Source organism: Phacochoerus africanus, chromosome 12 (genome assembly GCF_016906955.1).
Source record: "Phacochoerus africanus isolate WHEZ1 chromosome 12, ROS_Pafr_v1, whole genome shotgun sequence".
In the NCBI taxonomy this organism is placed as follows: domain Eukaryota; kingdom Metazoa; phylum Chordata; class Mammalia; order Artiodactyla; family Suidae; genus Phacochoerus; species Phacochoerus africanus.
Genome location: NC_062555.1, coordinates 3012187 through 3035250, shown reverse-complemented (window position 1 = coordinate 3035250; position 23064 = coordinate 3012187). Strand labels below are relative to the sequence as shown.

The following is a 23064-nucleotide window of genomic DNA, read 5'->3' as shown; positions in this document are numbered from 1 at the left end:
CTGCTCACATGACATTAGGAAACATGTCACAAGCTAGATTCTGACTTCAAAATGCCCAAAGATTTCTTACTTTTGAGGCAAGGGAAACTTCACGGGCAATGGATAGCTTTATAATCTTGCGTATGCTGATGGTTGTATGGAATCACATGTCAGAACGCATATTTCAAGTCGATTTGGTTTCCTGAATTGAAAGGACAACACTGCTGATACCTTGATCTTGGACCTTGAGCCTCTGGAACTGTGAGGAAATAAATTTCTGTTCTTTAAGCCATCCTGGCCCCAGGGCTATATGACGGCAGCCACAGCAAATGAACATTTGTAAATGGGCAGTAATAACCACAACCTGTGTTTCTGTTTCCCACCCAAGAGTATTTAAATTCCTACATGCGTGGATTCAGATGACACTCGTTAGGATTTAGAAATATATCCTGGCGCTACTGTGTTGCTAATTTTTGCTTTTATGAATGTTTTATATTCAAATAATCTTCACTGATGTTCCGAACTGCTATGCACAGTCCTATATACATGTGTTCATCTGGGTGTGGATATTCGTTCAGACATTCAGCCGAAGCAACAGGTTACCTGGCCTGGGGGGGTGGGGGGAAGTGCTGAGAGCCTGGGGGGATCCCTCCGCAGGACAAAGGAAGAAGAAGCACAAGAAGGAGAAGGAGAACCGTACACAGCCCTCCGTCCCTTCCAGAAGCCAACGTTTTCCATCTGGGGGCTTTCCTGACGAGAACCACTTTTAGTCTCTTTCCCGGTCTTTACATCTTTCTGTGGGATTCGAATCTTAGAAATACTTTTCAAGCACCTAAACATCATGAGCTCCTCCAGAACCTTTGCACTCTTAAATATAGATTGTCCCAGATCCTAAATCACTAATACAAGTGGAATAATTTAGCCAAAGAGAGCAATGAATCCATCAGCGGGATTATGCACATGGGCAGAATGCATCATTAACGGAGGATGCTATTTCTTTCCTAAGGAAGAACTTGTGATCTCCCGGAAATAAAACACGGACGCATCTATGATGAAAATAGATATAAACAAGTCTTCCCGGTTAACGTGGGGCAATATTTCTACTACACTTGCGACCACAGCTTCGTGTCTCCTTCACAATTACTCTGGTCACAAATAACCTGCACAGACGCAGGATGGTCACCAACACCAAAGTGTCTCAGTGAGTAAACACCCTCGTCACTACTCAGCTCAGTCGTTCAAACCGTGTACTCAGTGAGTGGAGAGGCTGTGCCTGCCGGTGTCACACAGAGCCCGGGCGGTCACAGAGGCAGAGCCTGGAGGACCCAGCAAAGATGAGCTAGGTCTCGCCTCCTTGTACAAGCTCTTTATAGGAAGTAATGTGCCAAATATAAATTGTTTTCTTTCTTTCTTTTTTTCTTTTTTGTCTTTTTGTCTTTTTGCCTTTTCTACGGCTTCTTCCCACGGCATATGGAGGTTCCCAGGCTAGGGGTCTAATTGGAGCTGTAGCTGCCAACCTACACCAGAGCCACAGCCACGCGGAATCCGAGCCGCATCTGCAACCTACACCACAGCTCATGGCAACGCTGGATCCTTAACCCACTGAGCAAGGGCAGGGACCGAACCCGCATCCTCATGGTTCCTAGTCGGATTCGTTAACCACTGAGTCATGATGGGAACTCCATGTAAAATGTTTTCCACATGGATACAAGTCTTAATTAATGCCATTGTCTCGTAATTTTTTGACATGCATGGCCTAACTTTGAAAGCATGAATTTTGCACTTGACTATCCAAGATTGAAAAATGTGGCATTCCCGTTGTGGCTCAGCAGTTCGCAAACCTGACGAGCATTCATGAGGAAGCAGGTTCCATCCCTGGCCTCGCTCAGTGGGTTAAGGATCTGGCATTGCCGTGAGCTGGGGCGAAGTTGGCAGATGCGGCTCGGATCCCGCGTTGCTGTGGCTCTGGCGCAGGCCGGGAGCTATAGTTCTGACTGGACCCCTAGCCTAGGAACCTTCATATGCTGCAGCTATGGCCCTAAAAAGACAAAAAGACCAAAAAAAGTTTGAAATATGTAATACTCCTTCATTACAAGATTTACATCAGTCGTCTTTTGGCTTTTAGGACAGTGCTTCTTCCCTTGGGTGGAAAATGGACTTTCTGCGTCATCAGGACAAACACACCGGGAAGGTGACACTGTACAAATTGCCTGTGACGCCGGCTACAGGCTCGGGAACAATCAGAGCAGCATTACATGTGCAGAAGGTGGCTGGTCCTCCCCCCCGCAATGCAGTCCTGCCTGTAAGTAAAGTAGTGTCCTCCGGGATCCTGTGTTCTTTCCCATCTTACAGAGAATTAACAGCCTTAGGTGTCTGCAGTATTGCTGTTCTTACTCTTGTCACCTTTTTAGTTTCAGGGTTCCACCTGGGTCCAAACAGACATGCAAATCTTTGGATCATCATTAATAATTATTTTGTCTACTTACACAAATTAAGTGTAGATAAAAATAGAAAACACTAGCCAAAAACTGTGAAAAGTTTTGAAGGACACTTACGCAGTTAAGTAGCACAGCATTAATGTTTGTAATGAAATTATGTAAAATCGGTGACATAGCATGAGGATAAATTGAATTTTCCTTGGAGTGATTGTTAAAATACCACAGTTACTTGGCAATTTTTTTCTTTTTTTGGCAAATGTTAAATTATAAAGCCCAACTTGAAAGTATTGATCATTTCCACGTCATTAGAACTTTGTGCTTCTGAAATTTAGGTTTCCAAAAGATCATTTAAAATGTGGAAAACTCTTCCATAGGAAACCACATTAAAAAATAAGCATCTGTGGGTGCTGACACTGAGTTGGAGCTTCTCATGTCATGGAAACAAGACAACTGCATAAATGAATGAGACATGGGAACCCTGAGAGTAAGACTCCTAAAGCGCAGTCAACTCCTTTAAGGGAAGGAGCTCTATTCTGGCCCTTTCAACCTCTGCTCTCACCATCAAGTCATCTAATCAGTGGTCATGGGCCACCTTTTATGAGCCAAGTGCCGCCATGGATGTGGGGAATCCAGGCTCTTCAAAAGTCAGGCCCGGAGTTCCTGTTGTGCCCCAGTGGTTAACGAATCCAACTAGGAACCTTGAGGTGGCAGGTTTGATCCCTGGTCTCGCTCAGTGTGTTAAGGATCTGGCATTGTCGTGAGCTGTGGTGTAGTTCTCAGACTGGGCTCTGTCTCACATTACTGTGGCTCTGGCATAGGCGGGCAGCCGTAGCTCCGATTAGACCCCTAGCCTAGACCCCTCTTCCATATGCTGTGAGAGTGGTCCTAAAAAGCCAAAAAACAAAAACAAAAACAAAACAAAACAAAAAACAAAGTAATGATAAAGAGGAATTAGAATCTACCTAAATATTTAACAATCGAGGCATCGACATAAAAAGTGATAGTAATTCAATGTCGAGGAAAAACATGCATTCGCACTCCACACACACACACACACACACACACACACACACACACACACACACACCATCACACACGCATGCGCAGTACTGCCTTCAGCTCTAAAGAGTGTGGCGGATCTTTCCATCTGTCCATGTCGTCTTTGATGTCTTTCATCGCCGTCTTACTTTTTTGTGTGTGTGTGTGTCTTTTTTTGTCTTTTTGCCATTTCGTGGGCCACTCCCACGGCATATGGAGGTTCCCAGGCTAGGGGTCTAATCGGAGCTGTAGCCGCCAGCCTACGCCAGAGCCACAGCAACGCGGGATCTGAGCCGCGTCTGCGACCTACACCACAGCTCACGGCAACGCCGGATCCTTAACCCACTGAGGAAGGGCAGGGATCGAACCTGCAACCTCATGGTTCCTAGTCGGATTCGTTAACCACTGCGCCACGACGGGAACTCCGCGTCTTACACTTTTTAAGAGAAGAAGTCTTTTGTTTCTTTAGGTAGGTTTATTCCTAGGTATTTTATTATTTTTGATATGAAGGTAAATGGGATTGGTTCCCTAATTTCTTTTGCTGATCTTTTATTGTTAGTATAAAGAAATGGAATGGCTTTCTATGTATGAATACTATATCCTTAATCTTTACCAAATTGGTTGATGAGCCCTAACAGTTTTCTGATTAGGATTTTCTTTGCATAGTATCATGTCATCTGCAAACAGTGAGTTTTACTTCTTCTTTTCCAGTTAGGATTCCTTTTATTTCTTTTTCTTCTCTGATTCTGTGGCTAGGACTTCTAAAACTATGTTGAACAACAGTGGTGAAAGTGGACAGCCTTGTCTTATCCCTGATCTTGTCAGAAATGCTTTCAGTTTTGTTCGTTGGTTTTGTTTTTGTTTTGTTTTGTTTTGTTTTTTAGGGCCACACCCGTGGTATATGGAAGCATAGGCTAGGGGTCGAATCAGAGCTACAGCTGCCAGCCTACATTACAGCCAGAGCAACCTGGGATCTAAGCCACATCTGTGAGCTACACCACAGCTCAAGACAACACTGGATCCTTAACCCACTGAGCGAGACCAGAGATTGAACCCACGTCCTCATGGATCCTGATTGGGTTCTTTACCACTGCACCACCAGGGAACTCCCAAAATGCTTTCAGTTTTTTTTTTTTTTTTTTTTCCTATTTTATGGCTACACCCGCATCATATGGAGGTTCCCAGGCTAGGGGTTGAATCGGAGCTGTAGCAGCCAGACTACACCATAGCCACAGCAATGTGGGATCCAAGCCGCGTCTTCGACCTACACCACAGCTCACGGCAATGCCGGATCCTTAACCCGCTGATGAAGGCCAGGGATCAAACCTGCAACCTCATGGTTCCTAGTCGGATTCGTTAACCACTGAGCCACGAAGGGAACTCTGTGCTTTCAGTTTTAAAGGTTATTTTTAAACATCTCTGTTAGAACACTTTCAATTATTTCTCTCTCTGCGTGTGTGTACAGTAAGTTCAGTATCTTGACACAGTAAATAACACTTTCAATGAAAATCTTCTCTGCCTGTACATGTCACATATTCCAATTTTTTTGCCATGTGTTTACTGTGCCTGGCTATTTTGTTGAAAACTAGAGATTTCTGATTATATACATTGTAGCTAGAAGGTTCCTAACCCCACAGCATCTGTCTTTGTGTCTCATTTGTTCCTTCTGGCCTGGTTTTGCAGCATCTGTCTCCCTTGGTGTGTGCACTCACTGCAGACTCTGTTGACTTTCTCCTTAAAAATCTGTCTTTCTGTGATGCACCATTAACTATGGAGAGCCTAGTGGTCAGTAAGTAATTCATCACAGACTGTGTTCAAAATTCTTGAGCCGGGAACACTTCCACTCTTTGCTAGTCTGAGACTGAGAGTGGGAATGATGAATGGAAGGAACAGAAGATTTTTACGGCAGTGAAATTACTCAGTATGACAGCATAATGGCGAATACATGTCATACACTTGTCAAAACCCACAGAATACGTGATGCCAAGAGTGAACCTTAATGTAAAGTAATGATCTTCTAGAGTAAGTTTACAGTGTAAAAATTGCTTCTGCCTTGATACACGTCTCCTTTCCTAGTTCTTAACTTAAAGAGATCAAGTGCTTTTCTCACACTCTCACTCTATCGCTCTCTTTTTACAGCTGCACCTGCAGCCTGTAGAAGCTTGCAGGCTAGGGGTTGAATTGGAGCTGCAGCTGCCAGCCACAGGCACAGCCACAGGCACATCAATGCTGGATCAGAGCTGCCTCTGCAATCTACACCACAGCTCGTGAAAACACTGCTTCCTTAACCCACTGAGAAAGGCCAGGAGTTGAACCTGCATCTTCATGGATACTAGTCAGGTTCTCAACCTGCTGGGCCACAATGGGAACTCCAAGGGCTTCTTGAGACTACTTTTTTGCCTAAAGTGGTTATCATTTCTGGGTTGCAGTCTCAGTGGCCAGTCTGCGACACATAGAAACCAAAGTGAAAACTCCAACAACTCTCTGAGGTATAATCCCTTGAACCCCCAAGGCTCTACCAGAATTACTTCTTCTCTTTGTCTTTCAGGATCTCTTATGTTCAGGATTTTCCATTAGTAGAAGGAATGTTTAGCAAAAGCAATAGGCAGAAATATTTCCATCTCATCTAGAGCTGGAAGCCAGATTAACTTTCACATGGTTCAAATCTGTAATTCTTTGAATTTCATTAAAGGAGCTGATGTTTCTTTTGTAATAAAATGAAAATCAACAAAAATAAAAAGAGATTCAATAGACAATGCAGTGTGATATATATAAAGACAGGTTTTTTTTTTTTAATTTTAACTAGTCATCTATCCGGCATATATTCAGTGAAAAACAAACAAACAAAAACATGTTTTATTGCTGGAATACTACAAAGCATTTGGTACTGTGTCATGTGTGCTTTCATGTGGAGTGAAAGGAAGGGCTTAAAAATGTGCCTTTTGGGAGCCCCCGTCCAGGATCAGCAGAAACTAATCTGACCAGTTAGTACCCATGAGGATGCCTGTTCAATCCCTGGCATCAGGTCAGGCATCTGGCATGCCATGAGCTGTGTTGTAGACTCGGCCAGAATCTTGTGTTACTGTGGCTGTGGCATAGGCCGGCAGTTGCAGCTCCGATTTAACTCCTTTCCTGGGAACTTCCCTATGCCGTGGGTGTGGACCAAAAAGAAAATGTGCCTTTGGGTTTAAGTGACTAAAACTTCTTCAACAAATCATTTCTCTCATCAGAAATCACAAGTCCTTGGAGAATAGACTTGTGGTTGCCAAGGGGGAGGGGGAGGGAGTGCAGTGGATTGGGGAGCTTGGGGTTAAGAGATGCAAACTATTGCCTTTGGATGGATCAGCAAGGAGATCCTGCTGTGTAGCACTGGGAACTCTGTCTAGTCACTTATGATGGAACATGCTAATGTGAGAAAAAAATAATGTATGCATGTATGTGTAACCAAGTCACCATGCTGTACAGTAGAAAAAAAAATTGTATTGGGGAAATAACAATTAAAAGAAAAAAAAAAGAAATCACAAGTCCTGATATTGTATATTATGACACATTTTTATTTTCCTTATTTTAAACTGTGGGGATTTCTTTGGTCTTTCAGTAAATCAAACAATGTATTTTTCAGACTCTCAAGGAAAATGTGGGCCGCCTCCATCCATAGACAATGGAGACACAACTTCATTCCCACTACCAGTGTATCCTCCGGGATCAGTCGTCCAGTACCAATGCCAGTCCTACTATCAACTTGAGGGAAGCAGCTACATAAAATGCGAGAATGGACAGTGGTCAGAACCACCAAAATGCTTAGGTAAATATTTTAATCTTCTCTTGGGTCATGGGGAAATCAGAGTACTGAGTTTAGCTGTTTATAATAGAATTTCCGTGGATTGGAGTTCCCATTGTGGCTCAGCAGCAACAAATCAGACTAGTATCCTTGAGGACATGGGTTTAATCCCTGGCCCCGCTCAGTGATTTAAAGGTCCGGTGTTGCTGCAAGCTGTGGCGTAGGTTGCAGACATGGCTCAGATCCTACGTTGCTGTGACTGGGGTGTAGGCCAGGAGCTGTAGCTCTGATTTGACCCCTAGCCCAGGAACTTCCATATGCTGCACCTGTGGCATTTTTTTTTAATAATTTTTGTGGATTGAAAAACAACCTTTCTGTTGCATGCTTGATTACCAAAATATATGGAAATGAAGTTTGAAAACTTCCTGTTCAAGCAACAATATCAACAAAAGATTCCTCAGTGGAAGCTTTGATAACTGGCATTATGAATCTTTGATTATGACATTTAACTATAACATTAAACTTAGTACCTCATTCTTACATCATCTGTTTAAAATGATGAATTTGCATAATGGATTTTCAGTGAGTTGGTTTGGAAAATGTTTTGAGAAGAATTTTTGGAACCAGAGTGGAAGAGTCTACTTGAAAGCCTGAAATTCTGTGGAAAATATCTGTATCCCACTTAATGTTTTATGTCTACTTTTTTACCTGCAGATGCATGTGTAGTTTCAGAAGAAATGATGAGAAAACATAACATAGAGCTAAAATGGAGACCAGATAAAAAACTTTATTCCAGAACAGATGATATTATTGAATTTCGGTGTAGACAAGGATATTATAAGAGGACGCCACTGCATACATTCCGAGTAACCTGTCAGCAAGGCAAAGTGGCCTATCCTACGTGTGGATAAAACAGTGATTAAAATGCAGTCATAAAACTGAAATATGTACATTTACTCAGAGTTTGTCATTATTAATCCAATTCTCCATTTATTTGATCGACTATTATTGTTTAACTCATCTTTATTCAGAAATCAGCGGATTTTGTAATTATAATCTGGGAAACCAATGAATTACTTCTTTAAAGCATCTCATTAAACTTGGCAAATCAAAATGCTACGTGTCCTATTCATACAACGTCTATGTAAGAAATTAGATGCAAAAACTTCAGTGGCTCCTTCCACCCCTCATTTTTTTATCTCTTTCAAAGCTTCCTCCATAACTTCTGAGGCTTCCTGGCACTCCATTTCAGGGGATATGTAAAAGAATACTTGTCTCCATTCAAAACTAATATCAGTTCACAAATAAGTAAAAAGAAAATTGTGCCATACCTGTATTAATAATAAGATGTAAGTAGGTATTACTTTTGCTTATCTATCCATAGGAAATATACCAACACTTGATGAAATACATGATTTTCTGCAAGATACCTCTGCAGAACACCTAATCATTTGATCACATCATAAGAGGAATTAAAAACAAGTTGGAAGCATAAATATAACATGATATAATGAGTAATTTTAAAAATCCAACATCAAGTATAAACACACACACATATATCAACACACTATGCTTTAAAAACAATGCACTTTAGAGAAAAAATATTGTCAGGAAGTATAATAGAACATTTGAAATAACCATAGTCGACTTTAGAGACCCTATTAAGGGGTTCCTATATCCTCAAATTTTTCTATCTTTAATGTATATCACCTGTGAAACAAAGATTATGTTATTTTGAAATAAAGACATGTACAGAGTAAGACAAAATGTGTTTGGAACAATAGAGCCCACTTTGGTAACCGTCTTCAGGTCTAGTAACATTTTCATGATTTTGCTGTTACAAAGAATTTGGGGAATATTCAACCAGAGGAGTCTGAAATTTGATTTTTATGCTCATTCATTTCAAACAGCATAGTCAGTTTAAATCAATGGACTATAATCCAATAATACATTAAAAGGATTGATCATCATGATCAAGTGGGATTTATCCCAGGGATGCAAGGCTTCTTCACTATCCACGCATCCATCAGTGTGATACACCGCATTAACAAACTGAGGAATGAAAACCATGTGATCCTCTCCATAGATGCAGAAAAAGCCTTGGAGTTCCCGTCGTAGCGCAGCGGTTAACGAATACGACTAGGAACCATGAGATTGCAGGTTCGGTCCCTGGCCTTGCTCAGTGGGTTAAGGATCCAGCGTTGCCGTGAGCTGTGATGTAGGTTGCAGATGCGGCTTGGATCCCACGTTGCTGTGGCTCTGGCGTAGGCCTGTGACTACAGCTCCGATTCGACCCCTAGCCCGAGAACCTCCACATGCCACGGGAGCGGCCCAAGAAATAGCAAAAAGACAAAAAAAAAAAAAGAAAGAAAGAAAGAAAAAGAAAAAGCCTTTGACAAATCCAACAACCATTTCTGATTAAAACCCTTCAGAAAGTGGGCATAGAGGGAACCTACCTCAACATAATAAAGGCCATATGTGGCAAAGCCACAGAGAACATCATTCCCATTGGTGAAAAGCTGAAGGAATTCTGAGATCAGGAAGAAGACAAGGATGTCCGCTCTCACCACTACTCTTCAACATAGTTTTGGAAGTCCTAGCCATGGCAATCAGAGAAGTAAAAGAAATAAAAGGAATCAAATTGGAAAGGAAGAAGTAAAACTATCACTATTTGCAGATGACATGACACTATACCTAGAGAATCCTGAAGACTGTTTGAGCTCATCCATGAATTTGATAAAGTCACAGGATACAAAATTAATACACAGAAATCGACAGCATTTCTATACAATAACAATGAAAGAGCAGAAAGAGAAATTAGGGAAACAATCTCATTTAACATTGCATCCAAAAGGAAAAAATACCTAGGAGTAAACCTACCTAAAGAGACAAAGGACCTGTACTCTGAAAACTATTTGACACTGATGAAAGAAATCAAAGATGACCCAAATAGATGGAAAGCTATACCATGCTCTTGGATTGGAAGAGTCAATACCATCAAAATGACTATACTACCCAAGACAATCTACAGATTCAATGCAATCCTTATCAAATTACCAAGGACATTTTTCACAGAACTCGAACAAAATATTTTAAAGTTTGTTTGGAAGCACAAAAGACCCAGAAGAGCCAAAGACATCCTGAAAAAGAAAAATGGAGCTGGAGGATTCAGGCTCCTTGACTTCAGACTATACTACAAAGCAACAATCATCAAAACCATATGGTACTGGCACAAAGACAGACATATAGATCAGTGGAACGGGATAAGAAAGCCCAGAATTAAACCCATGCACCTACAGCCAACTCATCTATGAAAAAGAGGCAAGAATATACAGTGGAGAAAGGACAGCTTGTTCAATAAGTGGTGCTGGGAAAACTGGACAGCCACATGGAAAAGACTGAAATGAGAACACTCCCTAACACCACACACAAAAATAAACCCCAAATGGATTAAAGACCTAGATATGAGACCAGACGCTATAAAGCTCTTAGAGGAAAACATAGGCCAAACATAGACATAAACGACAGCAACATCTTCTCAGATCTACCTCTTAGAGTATTGACAATAAAAACAAACATAAACAAATGGGACCTAATCAAACTTACAAGTTTCTGCACAGCAAAGGAAACCCTAAACAAAACGAAAAGACAACCCACAGAATGGGAGAATATCTTTGCAAGTGCATCAACTGACAAGGGATTAATCTCCAAAATTTATAAACACCTTCTGCAGCTCCAGACCAAAAAAAAAAAAAAAACAAACAAACAACCCCATCGAAAAATGGGCAGAAGACCTAAATAGACAATTCTCCAAAGAAGACATACAGATGGCCAACAACCACATGAAGAGATGTTCAACATCACTCATTATTAGAGAAATGCAAATCAAAACCACAATGAGGTACCACCTTACACCAGCCAGAATGGCCATCATCCAAAAGTCTACAAACAAGAAGTGTTGGAGAGGGTGTGCAGAAAAAGGAACCCTAGTACACTGTTGGTGGGATTGTAAATTGGTGGAACCACTGTGGAAAGCAATATGGAGATTCCTCAGAAAACTCAAAACACAATATGGAGATTCCTCAGAAAACTCAAAATACACTCCTGGGCACCTATCCAGAGAAAACCATGACTCGCAAAGACACATGTACTCTGATGTTTGTTGCAGCACAATTTTCAACAGCCAAGACATGGAAACAACAGAGGAGTGGATCCAGAAGAGGTGGTACATACACACAATGGAATATTACTCAGCCATTAAAAGGAATGAAATACCAGCATTTTTAGCAACATGGATGGATCTGGAAATTATCATGCTAAGTGAAGTCAGCCATACAATGAGACACCAACATCAAATGCTTTCACTGACATGTAGAATCTGAAGAAAGGACAGAGTGAACTTCTTTGCAGAACAGATCCTGACTCACAGACTTTGAAAAACTTATGATTTCCAAAGGAGACAATCTGAGGGCTGGAGTGACGTGCTGGGGCTGTGGGATGGAATCCTATAAAACTGGATTGTGATGATCGTTGTACAACTATAAATGTAATAAATTCATTGAGTAAATAAAAAGTTAAAAAAAATAGAGCAATGGATTATAAAGGTTTTACATTTCTAAAATCATGGAAATTTTAAGATGAAAAGAGAGATATAAGTAAGTAAGCTGAAAAGGTTTTAAGGGGATATACCGTGACTCTGCATTGCATCAAGTCCAGTGGCATTCTCAGAGCACGCAGCCTGGCCGCCCTCATTGGAGATCATTGATCTGCACCTGAGTCACTGGCCACAGCCAGTTTTCTCACTGTAAGTGAACGCGGCTGCACTTGGCGAGTGTTTTGTGCTGCTAATGTTAACATTTGTGTACATGCTCTTTCTCCAAATGTTCACCTACGGCTGGTGAATCTATATTTGACACATGACTACAATCAATTATTTCACTGTTGTCTAGAAAAAAGAGATTTTTAAGGTCAATCCTATCATTTTCCTTCATTTATTAATTAGCATTCTGTGCAAAGATGGTGTTAATTTATCGAGTCTGTTTATATGAAAATTCACTGAAAACATTTTAGCAAATCTTTATTTTTGCCCTTTAATTTCCAATTTTTGGAGCAAGGACTTGAGATAATGGCAACCCTCTATGATGGTCTTAAGATTTTTCCCAGTTTTATAAAACTGTTGTGTGTAACTCCTAAATCTTTATTTACTTGATTTGTCAAAATCCGTTATAGTCATCCGGTAAAGGTCAAATTATTCAAAATTTGTCTAGTGAGTGCCTCTTGAAACTAGCTATTAATTTCTTTTGATGTAGGCCCATTGGTCTTGGAGATTTCTCTTCTTTTTAGCACAATACTGATTATTCGTCTCATGTATATCTCCCATGCCCAACACCTATAATCACATATTTTTTTGAAAAAGGTCAGATTCTTTTTTTTGAAGAATATTTTCTAGAACTCAATAATTGTGTCATTGCTGCTATATGGGAGTTTCCAATACTGTTGAAATGTCTTTGATTCCAAAGTCTTTTGGTTGTCAGATCTTTGAAATGGAATGAAAAATTCTTTTCTGTAGTGGTTTTTAAAAAATATTGTGTGTTAAAGTGCAGATGATTTATTTTTAAGTGCACAACACAGTGAGTCACAATTTTTGAAGGTCATACTCCAGGTATAGTTATTCCAAATATCGACTCTACTCCCTGACTTGTACAGTATATCCTTGTAGCTTATTTACTTTACACGAGCTGGTTTGTACCTCGTGGTCCCCCACCTCGCGTTGCCCCTCCCCGCTCCCTCTCCCTGCCGGTCACCACTCATTCTCGCTCTGCATCAGTGATTCTGTGTCTCTCTTGTTGTGTTCACTAGTTGCCATATGTTTTAGATTTCACATATAAATGACATCATACAGTGTGTGTCTTTGTCTGTATGACTTACCTCACTAAGAATAATTTCCTTCAGCTTTATCCATGCTGCTCCAAATGGCAAAATTCTATTCTTTTTTCATACACGACTCGTTCCATTGTGTGTGTATCTTTGTGTGTGTGTATGAATACATACATCACAATGTGGTGGGTAAGGTTAAACCTAGTTGGATATAACAACAAGAAAACCGTATATATTTCTTTCAGTGCAGTCCTCATTAGTGCCGGAAAGCAAGGGAAGAGATTTAACTTTGGGTCCCATTCATCCCAAATCCTCTATTTACACTGAGGGAGGAATATTAATTTCCAAGCTGAGATGGTTATTCACTAAGGTTATTTGAGGTCTTATTTTTTAAAGTAGAAGAAGAGCTTTGAACTCTGACTTATTTCACGTATATCTAGTGCGCAGGGGTGGGATGTAAAAACGTGAAATGGTTTAACAATTGCCCCATTATTTCAAAATGCCAGTTACAAATAAAAGTCATCAAAAACTCTTTTAGTCTTTTGCCGGTGGTACTGAAGTGACTAGCATTTCGAGAACAAGAAAAAAAAATACACAAAAAAGATCTATAGCTATGTATGTCTGAAAGATGAAAACAACACCATGAACATACCTTCAGTTGAGGTACTAAAGACTGGACGGTGTTCTCCGGCACATGCAGTAAGTACCAGAGAGGAGAACTCGTTACATTTCGTGAGTCTGCATAGTGAAACACCAGGGGGAAAGATCACATAGAAGATGGCAAATCCGGAATAAAAAAAAAAGTCAAGACTGAATCTAAGGAAGTAGCCAGAGCAACGAGAACACAAATTTGTGTTACTTTTAAAATTTCAGTGCAATGCCATAATTTTCTAAGCTAAAAATGAGCTAATATGCACCGTATTTGGGTTAATTTCATGTCATGCAAATATAAGAATCTTTCTGAACCAATCTCAGGCTGCTTTCTTCAGTCAAAGGATAATGGACGCATCCTATAGGCATTCATTTCTCTTCAGGGGAAAATGCCCTTATTCTCATATTAAAATGTAAGTGGTAAATCATACACCCCAAGTCTAATATCAATAAAGAAATTTAGTTATATACTAATGCCTTGTGAGAAATTAACTTTTAAATCCATCAAGAAAAAGTAAGTACAACATTTTTTATTAATTATGAACACTGATAGAGTAAAACTAGAATGGTTTCAGATACACTCTGAAAAATTACTTTTTTTTTTTTTGTCTTTTTGCCATTTCGTGGGCCGCTCCTGCGGCATATGGAGGTTCCCAGGCTAGGGGTGTAATCGGAGCTGCAGCCAACGGCCTACGCCAGAGCCACAGCAACACGGGATCCGAGCCGCATCTGCGACCTACAGCACAGCTTACAGCAACGCCGGATCGTTAACCCACTGAGCAAGGCCAGGGACCGAACCTGCAACCTCATGGTTCCCAGTCGGATTCGTTAACCACTGCGCCATGACGGGAACTCTAAAATTACAAGTTTTAAAGGAGTAATTCACAAACATGATATAAAAAACAAAACTCAAAATACAGTACTGAAGAGGTTGACATAAAGTTTGTATAAAAAGTGTTGTACTGACAGAAGAAACTGCAAGTGTTTGTGTTTATATTTTGACATTTGGCATTTGTGGTTAAGTATAATAAAAGTAGATTAGAGTTACATCATTATTTTAAGTTAAATAGAAATTATATAGCTAAAAATGTATGTTCAATATCTGAAAAATCAAATCTGTTTCTACTGAGGTATAATTTGCATACAATAAAGCTTACACTTTTTAGCAGACAATTCAAGGGGTTTCAACGCATGTATGCATGTATCAAGCTATTGACAGTTTGATAACTTCAAGAAGGTTTCTTCTTGGCCCTTTGCAGGTAATCTCCTCCTTCAAACACGAACCCCTGGGAACCACTGACTTGTCCTCTGGACTTATAGTTTCACCTTTTCAGAATATTCCAAGTGTCCATCAGCTGGTGAATGGATAGACCTTTCCTCTTATTGGCCAGCTTCTCTTAATCATATGTTTCACTACTGCATTTTAAACCACTGAAACTTATCCTTCAGTTTCAGTAGGATCATTGTCACGAGACATGTTTCTACAATATTTTCTTAGCCTGTTTCTATTTTCTATGCTGAAAACTCCATCTTGTCCTGCTTTACTTTACCCCATATTCCTGCTTGAAAAAACGGTCACAGTGCTGGCAAATGACAAGCTTAAGAACAAAGATAAAGGCATAAGTTATTCATATGATCAGCAGAATGAGGACATTATCCGTTTGTTTAGGTATGCCGGATCTGTGCAGATAGGCATTGACGCTTGCACAGCATGATATGTCCTCTTAAGAATAAAAGGACGAGGAGCCTCATGGCCCCAAGGGGTCTATGAGGAGTCATTAGCATGATATACATTAGCGAGGAGAATGGAGGTGCAAACCTAGGCATGCTGGGTTGCTGCAGATAGGCGTGCTGTCTTCAGAAACACAGTGGATATTCTCTAGATGCTCTGCATAGATAGCTGATGCCAAGCTTCCTCAATGCTAATGATTGTTAAATGCCTAAAGGTCAGAATAAAAGCTTAACTGCTATGTGACTTTTAAAATAATTAAAAAAAAACCTATGTCCTGCACCTACAACCCCCTCCTCACTTGATGTCATCCTAAAGAGCACAATAAAAGCAGTGTGGTTTTTTTGGTTTTTTGTTGTTTGTTTGTTTGTTTTTATTTTCCCACTGTACAGCAAGGGGATCAAGTTATCCTTACATGTATACATTACATTTTTTCCCCCCACCCTTTGTTCTGTTGCAACATTAGTATCTAGACATAGTTCTCAATGCTGCTCAGCAGGATTTCCTTGTAAATCTATTCTAAGTTGTGTCTGATAACCCCAAGCTCCCAACCCCTCCCACTCCCTCCCCCTCCCATCAGGCAGCCACAAGTCTCTTCTCCAAGTCCATGATTTTCTTTTCTGAGGAGATGTTCATTTGTGCTGGATATTAGATTCCAGTTATAAGTGATATCATATGGTATTTGTCTTTGTCTTTCTGACTCATTCCACTCAGTGTGAGAGTCTCTAGTTCCATTCATGTTGCTGCAAATGGCATTATGTCATTCTTTTTGATGGCTGAGTAGTCTTCCATTGTGTATATATACCACCTCTTCTGAATCCAATCATCTGTCGATGGACATTTGGGTTGTTTCCATGTCCTGTGTGGCTCGCAGCATAACTACTCGGTGTTGCTTCTACAGTGTGGTTTCTTCAGGCAGCACTCTTGGTCCCTGAGACCTTGAGTCCCCTGGTTCCCACCTTTAATGAAGATAAATGTCTCTGTCTTGTTTTATGTTAGATTTTTCCTTAAGTTTCACAACACCCGTTCTTCAGCCCTTACCTGCTGAGCTGGTCTCAGCAGATCAGGTCGTCATCCATCTACATTTGACATCTGCATTAAACACAAACCTCTTCTAAGGGATTTAGGAGCTAAATTTGGGTAGCATGTGGCAACTTAATAAAGGCGTCAACACACGTAACGGAGAATTGAAGTTGTCTCTCTTTCAAAGAGCCGTTAATGTTGGAAAGACGGAATGAGGCCCCCAGCATGCAGATGTTGAAACCAAAACCTCTAATACGATAGGCTTCAGATGTAGGATCTTGGGAAGGTAATGACGACGACAGCAGGACTTCAAGGTGGAGCTCTTCTGAATGGGCTTGGGACCCCACGAGAGTAACCAGAGCACTTGCTTCTTCGGGCTTCCACTTGTGCTAGTTTACACCGTGCTCTCTCTCTGAGAATGGGGGCACTTTTCTGCTCTGCTGTGTAGCTTCTGGCAGTGGCCATCGCCCCTTGGTGTTTCAGGCTTGCACCTGCGTCATTCTAATCTCGGCCTCTCTGGCCACGAATTCTTCTCCCTGTGTTTCTTTGCCTTTTCTTGCTCTTTCCTCTTCTCACAAGGATGTCAGTCGTATCTGACTGGAGCCCACCATACTGACCTTACTTCACTCGATTACGTCTTCAGACATCCGCATGCCAAGTAAGGTAATATCAGACATCCCGGGCGTCAGGATTCTCAAAAATCTTTTGAGGGACGCTGTTCAGCACAGGTCAGGCCACAGGGTGGCCCCTCAAATTCGTGTCTTTCCCAGCCGTGAGATGTATTCACCCAAGCCCAACACCCTCCAAAGTTTTAATCCATTCCAGTATCAACTATAAGGCTTTTTAGTGGCATATGGAAGTTCCCAGGGTAGGGGTTGAATCAGAGCTATAGCTTCCAGCCAGTGCCTCAGCAAAGCGGGATCGGAGCTGCATCTGCAAACTACACCACAGCTCATGGCAATGCCAGATCCTTAACCCATTGAGCAAGTCCAGGGATTGAACTGCAATCTCATGGTTCCTAGTCGATTTCGTTTCCACTGCACCACAAAAGGAACTCCTAACGATGTTATTCAGATACAGATTGCTTAGTGTGTTGTTTCTACTGTTACTTTCTCTTTGAGGACATCTGCGTTCCATGGCCACTTTTCTAAAATACATTTCAATTCAATTTGTGTTCACATCCGCTCTAAAAGAAGGTGGATAGGCAGGAGCAGTTGGCTTCCCTCACACTCAGGCAGCTCTCTGCTGAAAATTCACCCTGATTCATATGCAGCCTCGATGTCAGCGTACATATGTTTGCTCTTCAGCAACCTCCATCAGCCACATTTAGGGACGCTACTTATTTCAGAGGCTTGAGGTATAGAGGTGTATGCATTGCTCAGTGCTCAGAATGTACACTTAATGGGAAAAAAAGTGGAGTTTCCCTGTGGCTCAGTGGATTAAGGATCCAGCATTGCCATTGCTATATCTCTTGTTACTGCAATGGCTCGGGTTGGATCCCTGGCCTGGGAATTCTGAATGTGGTGGGTGTGGCCAGAAAAAAAAAAAGGTGGTGCATTTCTTTGTAAATTTCATATCAAAAGAATAATCTGTAAAAATGCTGAGTTGAGTTAATGAGATATTTGCTTTAGTTTTTAAAAGAGCATGTACAAATACCTACAATTGACTTTGAAACACATCAAAAAAGAATGCATGGATAGACAAATAAATATGTGATTTTAAAAGTATAATGAAATGTTAATGATATAATCCAGGTGGAGGTTATATCCAAATTTTTTCAAATTAAATTATTATCTTTGGAAATAAGATAGAAAATCTTCTAAGAACATAATCACCCAAGTATCCACGAAGAGCAGGTTGGTTGGATGTTAGGGTCATGTTAACAGAGTGGAATATTATGCGGTGAGGAACTATTTACCACAGCCCAAGACCTGGACGAAACCCACAAGAAAAATGTTAAACAAAAGAAGCCACGTTTAAAAATTAACGAACAGAAAGACTTTATGATTTTTTTTTTATGTAGAATAAAACCAGGCAAAACTGATCTGTGCTGTTGGAGTCGAGATTTTGTTTATACTGGGGGTGGCCCTCAGCAGCAACATGGAAAGGGGATTCTTGGAGCTGGTGTGTCCTGTTTCTTGTCCTGTGTGTTCAGTTAATGGGAATCTACTGGTCTGTGCACTAACGGTGCATGATCTTTTCTCTTAATATGTTGTATTTTAACAAAGTTCCAAAATTGAAGTAATAACAGTTTCCACCCTACAGTATTATTTTGTAGTTTAAAACTCATTAGAATGTAAACTCCATGAGGGCAGTCATTGGAATCTATTTTCTCAAGGGCTCTACACTCAAGACTAGAACATGTCCTGGTACAGACTAGACACTCAAAACCCTTTTCAGAAATGATAATTCAGCACGGCCCTTGTCTCATCACCCGCCACAGCATACAAACTCAGCGTCAGGCTTTAAAATCAATACTATTTTTCCATCACTGCTCAAGTCAAGGTCACTTTTCCCTTTAGCACCGCTGTCTGGACAACCCCGGATGTTCACACCAGGAACCCTTGGTCCCAGGCAGCCACGTTCGTCCCTTCATTTGATCAGTGGTGGCAGAGGAGTCAATGGCCACAACTGAACTTTACTCCATGGACTTACAATAGGGAATTAAAGGTGAACTTTTAACCTGTTTTGATGCAGCCCCAGTTAATTATTTATGCTGCTACTATTATTTCTCTTATTGGTGACCATGTTCTTGTTGGACCGTGGCATGAAAAGTATTGTCAACTAACACAGTCGTGTATTTTTAGTATTATTCTAAACGATTTTAAATGAAATATAAGCCTTGTTGCAAAGGGACTTAGACAGCTGTTGTAAATAATTAACTTTTTTTCAGAGGTAGTGTGTACTTAATGAGGTGTCCCTAGTGCTTTAGAATGGTTAAAACCTTTCTTAAACACACCATTGAAGATGAGGTCGGAACACTTGGCTTTTATTATCATATTAATCATCTCAGGACAACTCTATGCAGAAGGTAAAGTTAACTTTTAATATTCCTTATTCCCTAAAAACTATAAAAGAAAATTCTACCACTAATTTCTCTTGAGCTTTTAATATGGTCTTCCATTTTTATGTACCAATTTTATTAAAGGGATTCTTATAATTTGTTAGACTATTACAAATACTTTTAAATATATTTTGTTATAATATTTAGACAGATCTTTTCCTTTGGGGAAAACTACTAAACTATTCCTAGGGTAACATAGCTTAGAAAACCAAAACAAGACAAAAAAAAAAAACAAGAAACAAAAAACAAAAACAAAAACAAAAAACCCTTTGCACCTTTAGTTTTGAGGCCATAGGAGACTAGGCCAGAATCTAAATACTCTAAAGGATTTTCAGGCTAACAGGCTAAGTACCACCACGTGAATGTTGTATGTTAACCTTGATTCTAATTTCAGACTAGAATCTATTGCTAACACTGCGCAGCTTGTACAATTTTAATTCTCTGTTCTGAAAGGGAGAGCTTAATGTGGGAAGTTTGAAAAAGCAATAACCATAAAAACCTCAGCAGGATTTTTTTTACCCTTGACACCTTGATTTTTACCCTAATTTATTTTTTGGTTGAAGTCATCAGTAGGACAATATGATAATGTAAACCAGGGCGCTTCTGAGAGAGAAAGAGACTCTTGTTAATACTCAAGTAGGACCACAGGTAAACCAGGACTGTCCAGACACCATGCCTGTGGACTCCCTAACTGTCAGAGACACCTATATCCGGACCGCCTAGTGTTTGAGGTGAGTGTGAGTGAGGCAGACAGCTGGGAAAAGAAACCAGGCAGGTCCTTAACTGTCTGCAAGAGTTTTCCTACAAAGTTGGAAACACCACCATAAGGCTCTTTTAAAATATCTTAGGGAATTTGTTGAAATAAAACATCCTACAGATTATATATAATTGCCGTTATTTGAATAGCTTGCTACAGATTTTCTACCAAAAGAGGCTCTGCATTTAAAGTTATGAAAGTGAAATTAATAGAAGTCATCTTATTTGAGACATTTAATTCTGCAACAGGATAATTTTTGTGTGATAGTTTCCTTTTGTTTTATTTTTCTATCTAAACAGGGAAAGAAACAGTTGGTATAACTGTCTACAATTTATACCGTGAAAACATTACAATATTCTAGATACTTTTCTAATTATTATGAGGTTATAATCTTTCACAGAACAATGACATGTCACCTCCCTGAAGACAGGCCATGATCTCATATTTCCATGCTCCCTGCACCCATGCCTGGAAACTTAAGGGCAAGAGTGTGTTAACTGCTCTTTCCATTTCATATGACCATTACTGGCCTATCAAAGGTGTCACTTTTGTTTAATTTATACATTTTTCCTCCTTATTCCTGGCCCTGAATTCCATTTCCCCTTGAACCAAATGGGGACCTGCTATAATGTGTTTGATATATCCTTAAATATGCAAATATCTTTGGAAAATATGTCTGTTTCCATGGTTTTTTTTTATTCCTAAGATGCCAATACACCTTTTTAAAATTATTTTATTAACAGATAGTTAATTTACAGCCCATTTCTTCTGTACAGCAAAGTAACACAGTCATACATAATATACATTATTTTTAATGTATATTATCTTCCATCATAGTCTATCCTGGGTGATTGGATATAGTTCCCTGTGCTATACAATGGGATTTTGCTGTTTATCTATTCTAAGTGTAATAGTTTGCATCTATTAACCCCAAACTCCCAGTCTATCCCACTCTCTCACCTCTCCCCCTTGGCAACCACAATTCTGTTCTCCATGTCTGTGAATCTGTTTCTGTTTGGTAGATAAGTTCATTTGTGCCATATTTTAGATTCCATATTTAAGTGATGTCGTATGGTATTCATCCTTCTCTTTCTGACTTACTTCACTTAGTATGAGAATCTCTAGTTGCATCCATGTTGTTGCAAATGGTATTATTTCATTCTTTTTTATGGCCGAGTAGTATTCCATTGTATATATTACCATACCTTCTTAATCCATTCATCTGTCAATTGACATAAATAGTGCTGTTATGAACATGTATCTTTCTGAATTATAGTTTTGTCCATATGCATGTGAGATTGCTGAATCATATGGTTGACATGGAGTGAGATTGCTGGACCATATGGTTGGTTTTGTGTGTTTTACATTCACATAAATGAAGACTCGCCATAGATTTTTATCTCCTTATTGTTTTATTGTACTTGCTGTTGTTTAAACATATTTCCCTGTTGCTGAATCCAATTTGTTGCTTTTAAGTGCTAGGTAGTGTTTCGTGTATTTACTTATCCACTCTGCTAAGGATGGACAAATAGTTACTGCTAATTTCTTCCTAACCATAAATAACTCTGAAATGAATGCTGTCATGTAGTCACTTTATCTCTCTATGACAATTTCTCTGGTCTACCATACACACCCCCATGGGGACTATTGGCTCAATTTCTTTTCTTGATTTCCTGATTTATATCAGATTAGCATTTTCCTCTGCTTTCTGCCTTTTAAATAGCTGATTTGTAGAAGCTCTTTTCCAACTATACATTTTAACCTCTTAGTTTTGGATGTTGCAAATTCCTTCTTCCAAAATGTGATGTGTATGCTTTGCCAACAACACTTTTCATGGAAAGAAGTCTTCAATTTGATATAATCAAATTTGCCCACTTTTGCATATAGTTTCTGCTAGTTCTAAAAAGTATTCATGTAAATTCCTGGTTGTATTGACCTGGGAAAATGGTTGAAAATTCTTAGGGGTTGGGGCCTCTTCTGCACAGTTTTTATCTGTCTGTCCTGATCCCCATCAGACTCTGGAAAGTTTATTTTACTTACAATGCCTTGCCCACTTCTGGGCTGACACTGCTTTTATTTTCTGTCTCATGGTAGCAACAGAGTAGAAATGATCCCCAGGTATTGAAAGCAGAGTAACCCATCTGCCCAGGTCTTCTGCAGGCCTGCTTCCTCCTGACACAACCCCTAGGGACTGCTCAAAGGTTTCTTTTAATTGCTTTTGCGGTTGTAAGGTCCCCATCATAAGGACAGATTTTTTTTTTTAATAAATGCTTTCTTTGGAGATTAATGTAAACAGAAAAATGCAAAAATCAGAAGATATCCTTCTACAAATGTGTATGAACTTTAGGCACCCAGATTAAAAAAAATAATAATAACTATTAATTAGCAGCACCCAGGAGCCTCCTAAACGTTCCCTTCGAAGGGACTAAACCCTAAGCAGCCGTCCTGACTTTGACCGCGGATCGCCTGGCCGCCAGGATGAGGCGCACGCGGTGGGCGGAAGAGGCTTCCGCAGGGATGCGCTGTGGCGCCACAGCTACGGAGGCTCTCCGCACAGGAGCCAGCTGTGTCTAGCCCCACCTCCCCAGGGAGCACGGGGGAGGCTGCCCCTCTTCCCCGGAGCTGGAACACGTTCCCAGAAGGAGGGCAAGAGCCCCAGCAGAGCTGTGGGACGGCCGGGGCCATCGGCTTCCCCGCGGCGTCCTCCTCTTCATCTCCCCCCTCCCT

At 40.3% G+C, this 23064-nt stretch overlaps 2 protein-coding genes across 2 annotated transcripts in view; both read left to right on the top strand.

The window, feature by feature from the left end:
• The first annotated feature begins 1749 nt into the window (after positions 1 to 1749).
• Positions 1750 to 8350, top strand: LOC125113008 (complement factor H-related protein 2-like). The gene is made up of 4 exons (XM_047755445.1): positions 1750 to 1810; positions 2105 to 2281; positions 7078 to 7260; positions 7951 to 8350. Exons 1-4 carry the CDS (start codon positions 1750 to 1752, stop codon positions 8145 to 8147), a joined length of 618 nt encoding a protein of 205 aa, XP_047611401.1. The 3' UTR covers positions 8148 to 8350.
• An 11133-nt stretch (positions 8351 to 19483) lies between these two features.
• The window catches only part of LOC125113007 (coagulation factor XIII B chain-like), a 30793-nt gene continuing 27212 nt past the window's right edge, over positions 19484 to 23064 (top strand). The window contains exon 1 of the mRNA XM_047755444.1: positions 19484 to 19547. Within this exon, the coding sequence (XP_047611400.1) occupies positions 19484 to 19547 (64 nt within the window). The remainder of the gene's footprint in view (positions 19548 to 23064) is intronic.

Coding starts and splice junctions, on each gene's coding strand:
- LOC125113008 (XM_047755445.1), top strand. CDS start 1,750: ATGAATTTTGCACTTGACTATCCAAGATTGAAAAATGTGGCATTCCCG. Junction 1,811..2,104: donor ATTCCCGTTGTGGCTCAGCA/GTTCGCAAACCT, acceptor TTTGGCTTTTAG/GACAGTGCTTCTTCCCTTGG. Junction 2,282..7,077: donor CCCGCAATGCAGTCCTGCCT/GTAAGTAAAGTA, acceptor TGTATTTTTCAG/ACTCTCAAGGAAAATGTGGG.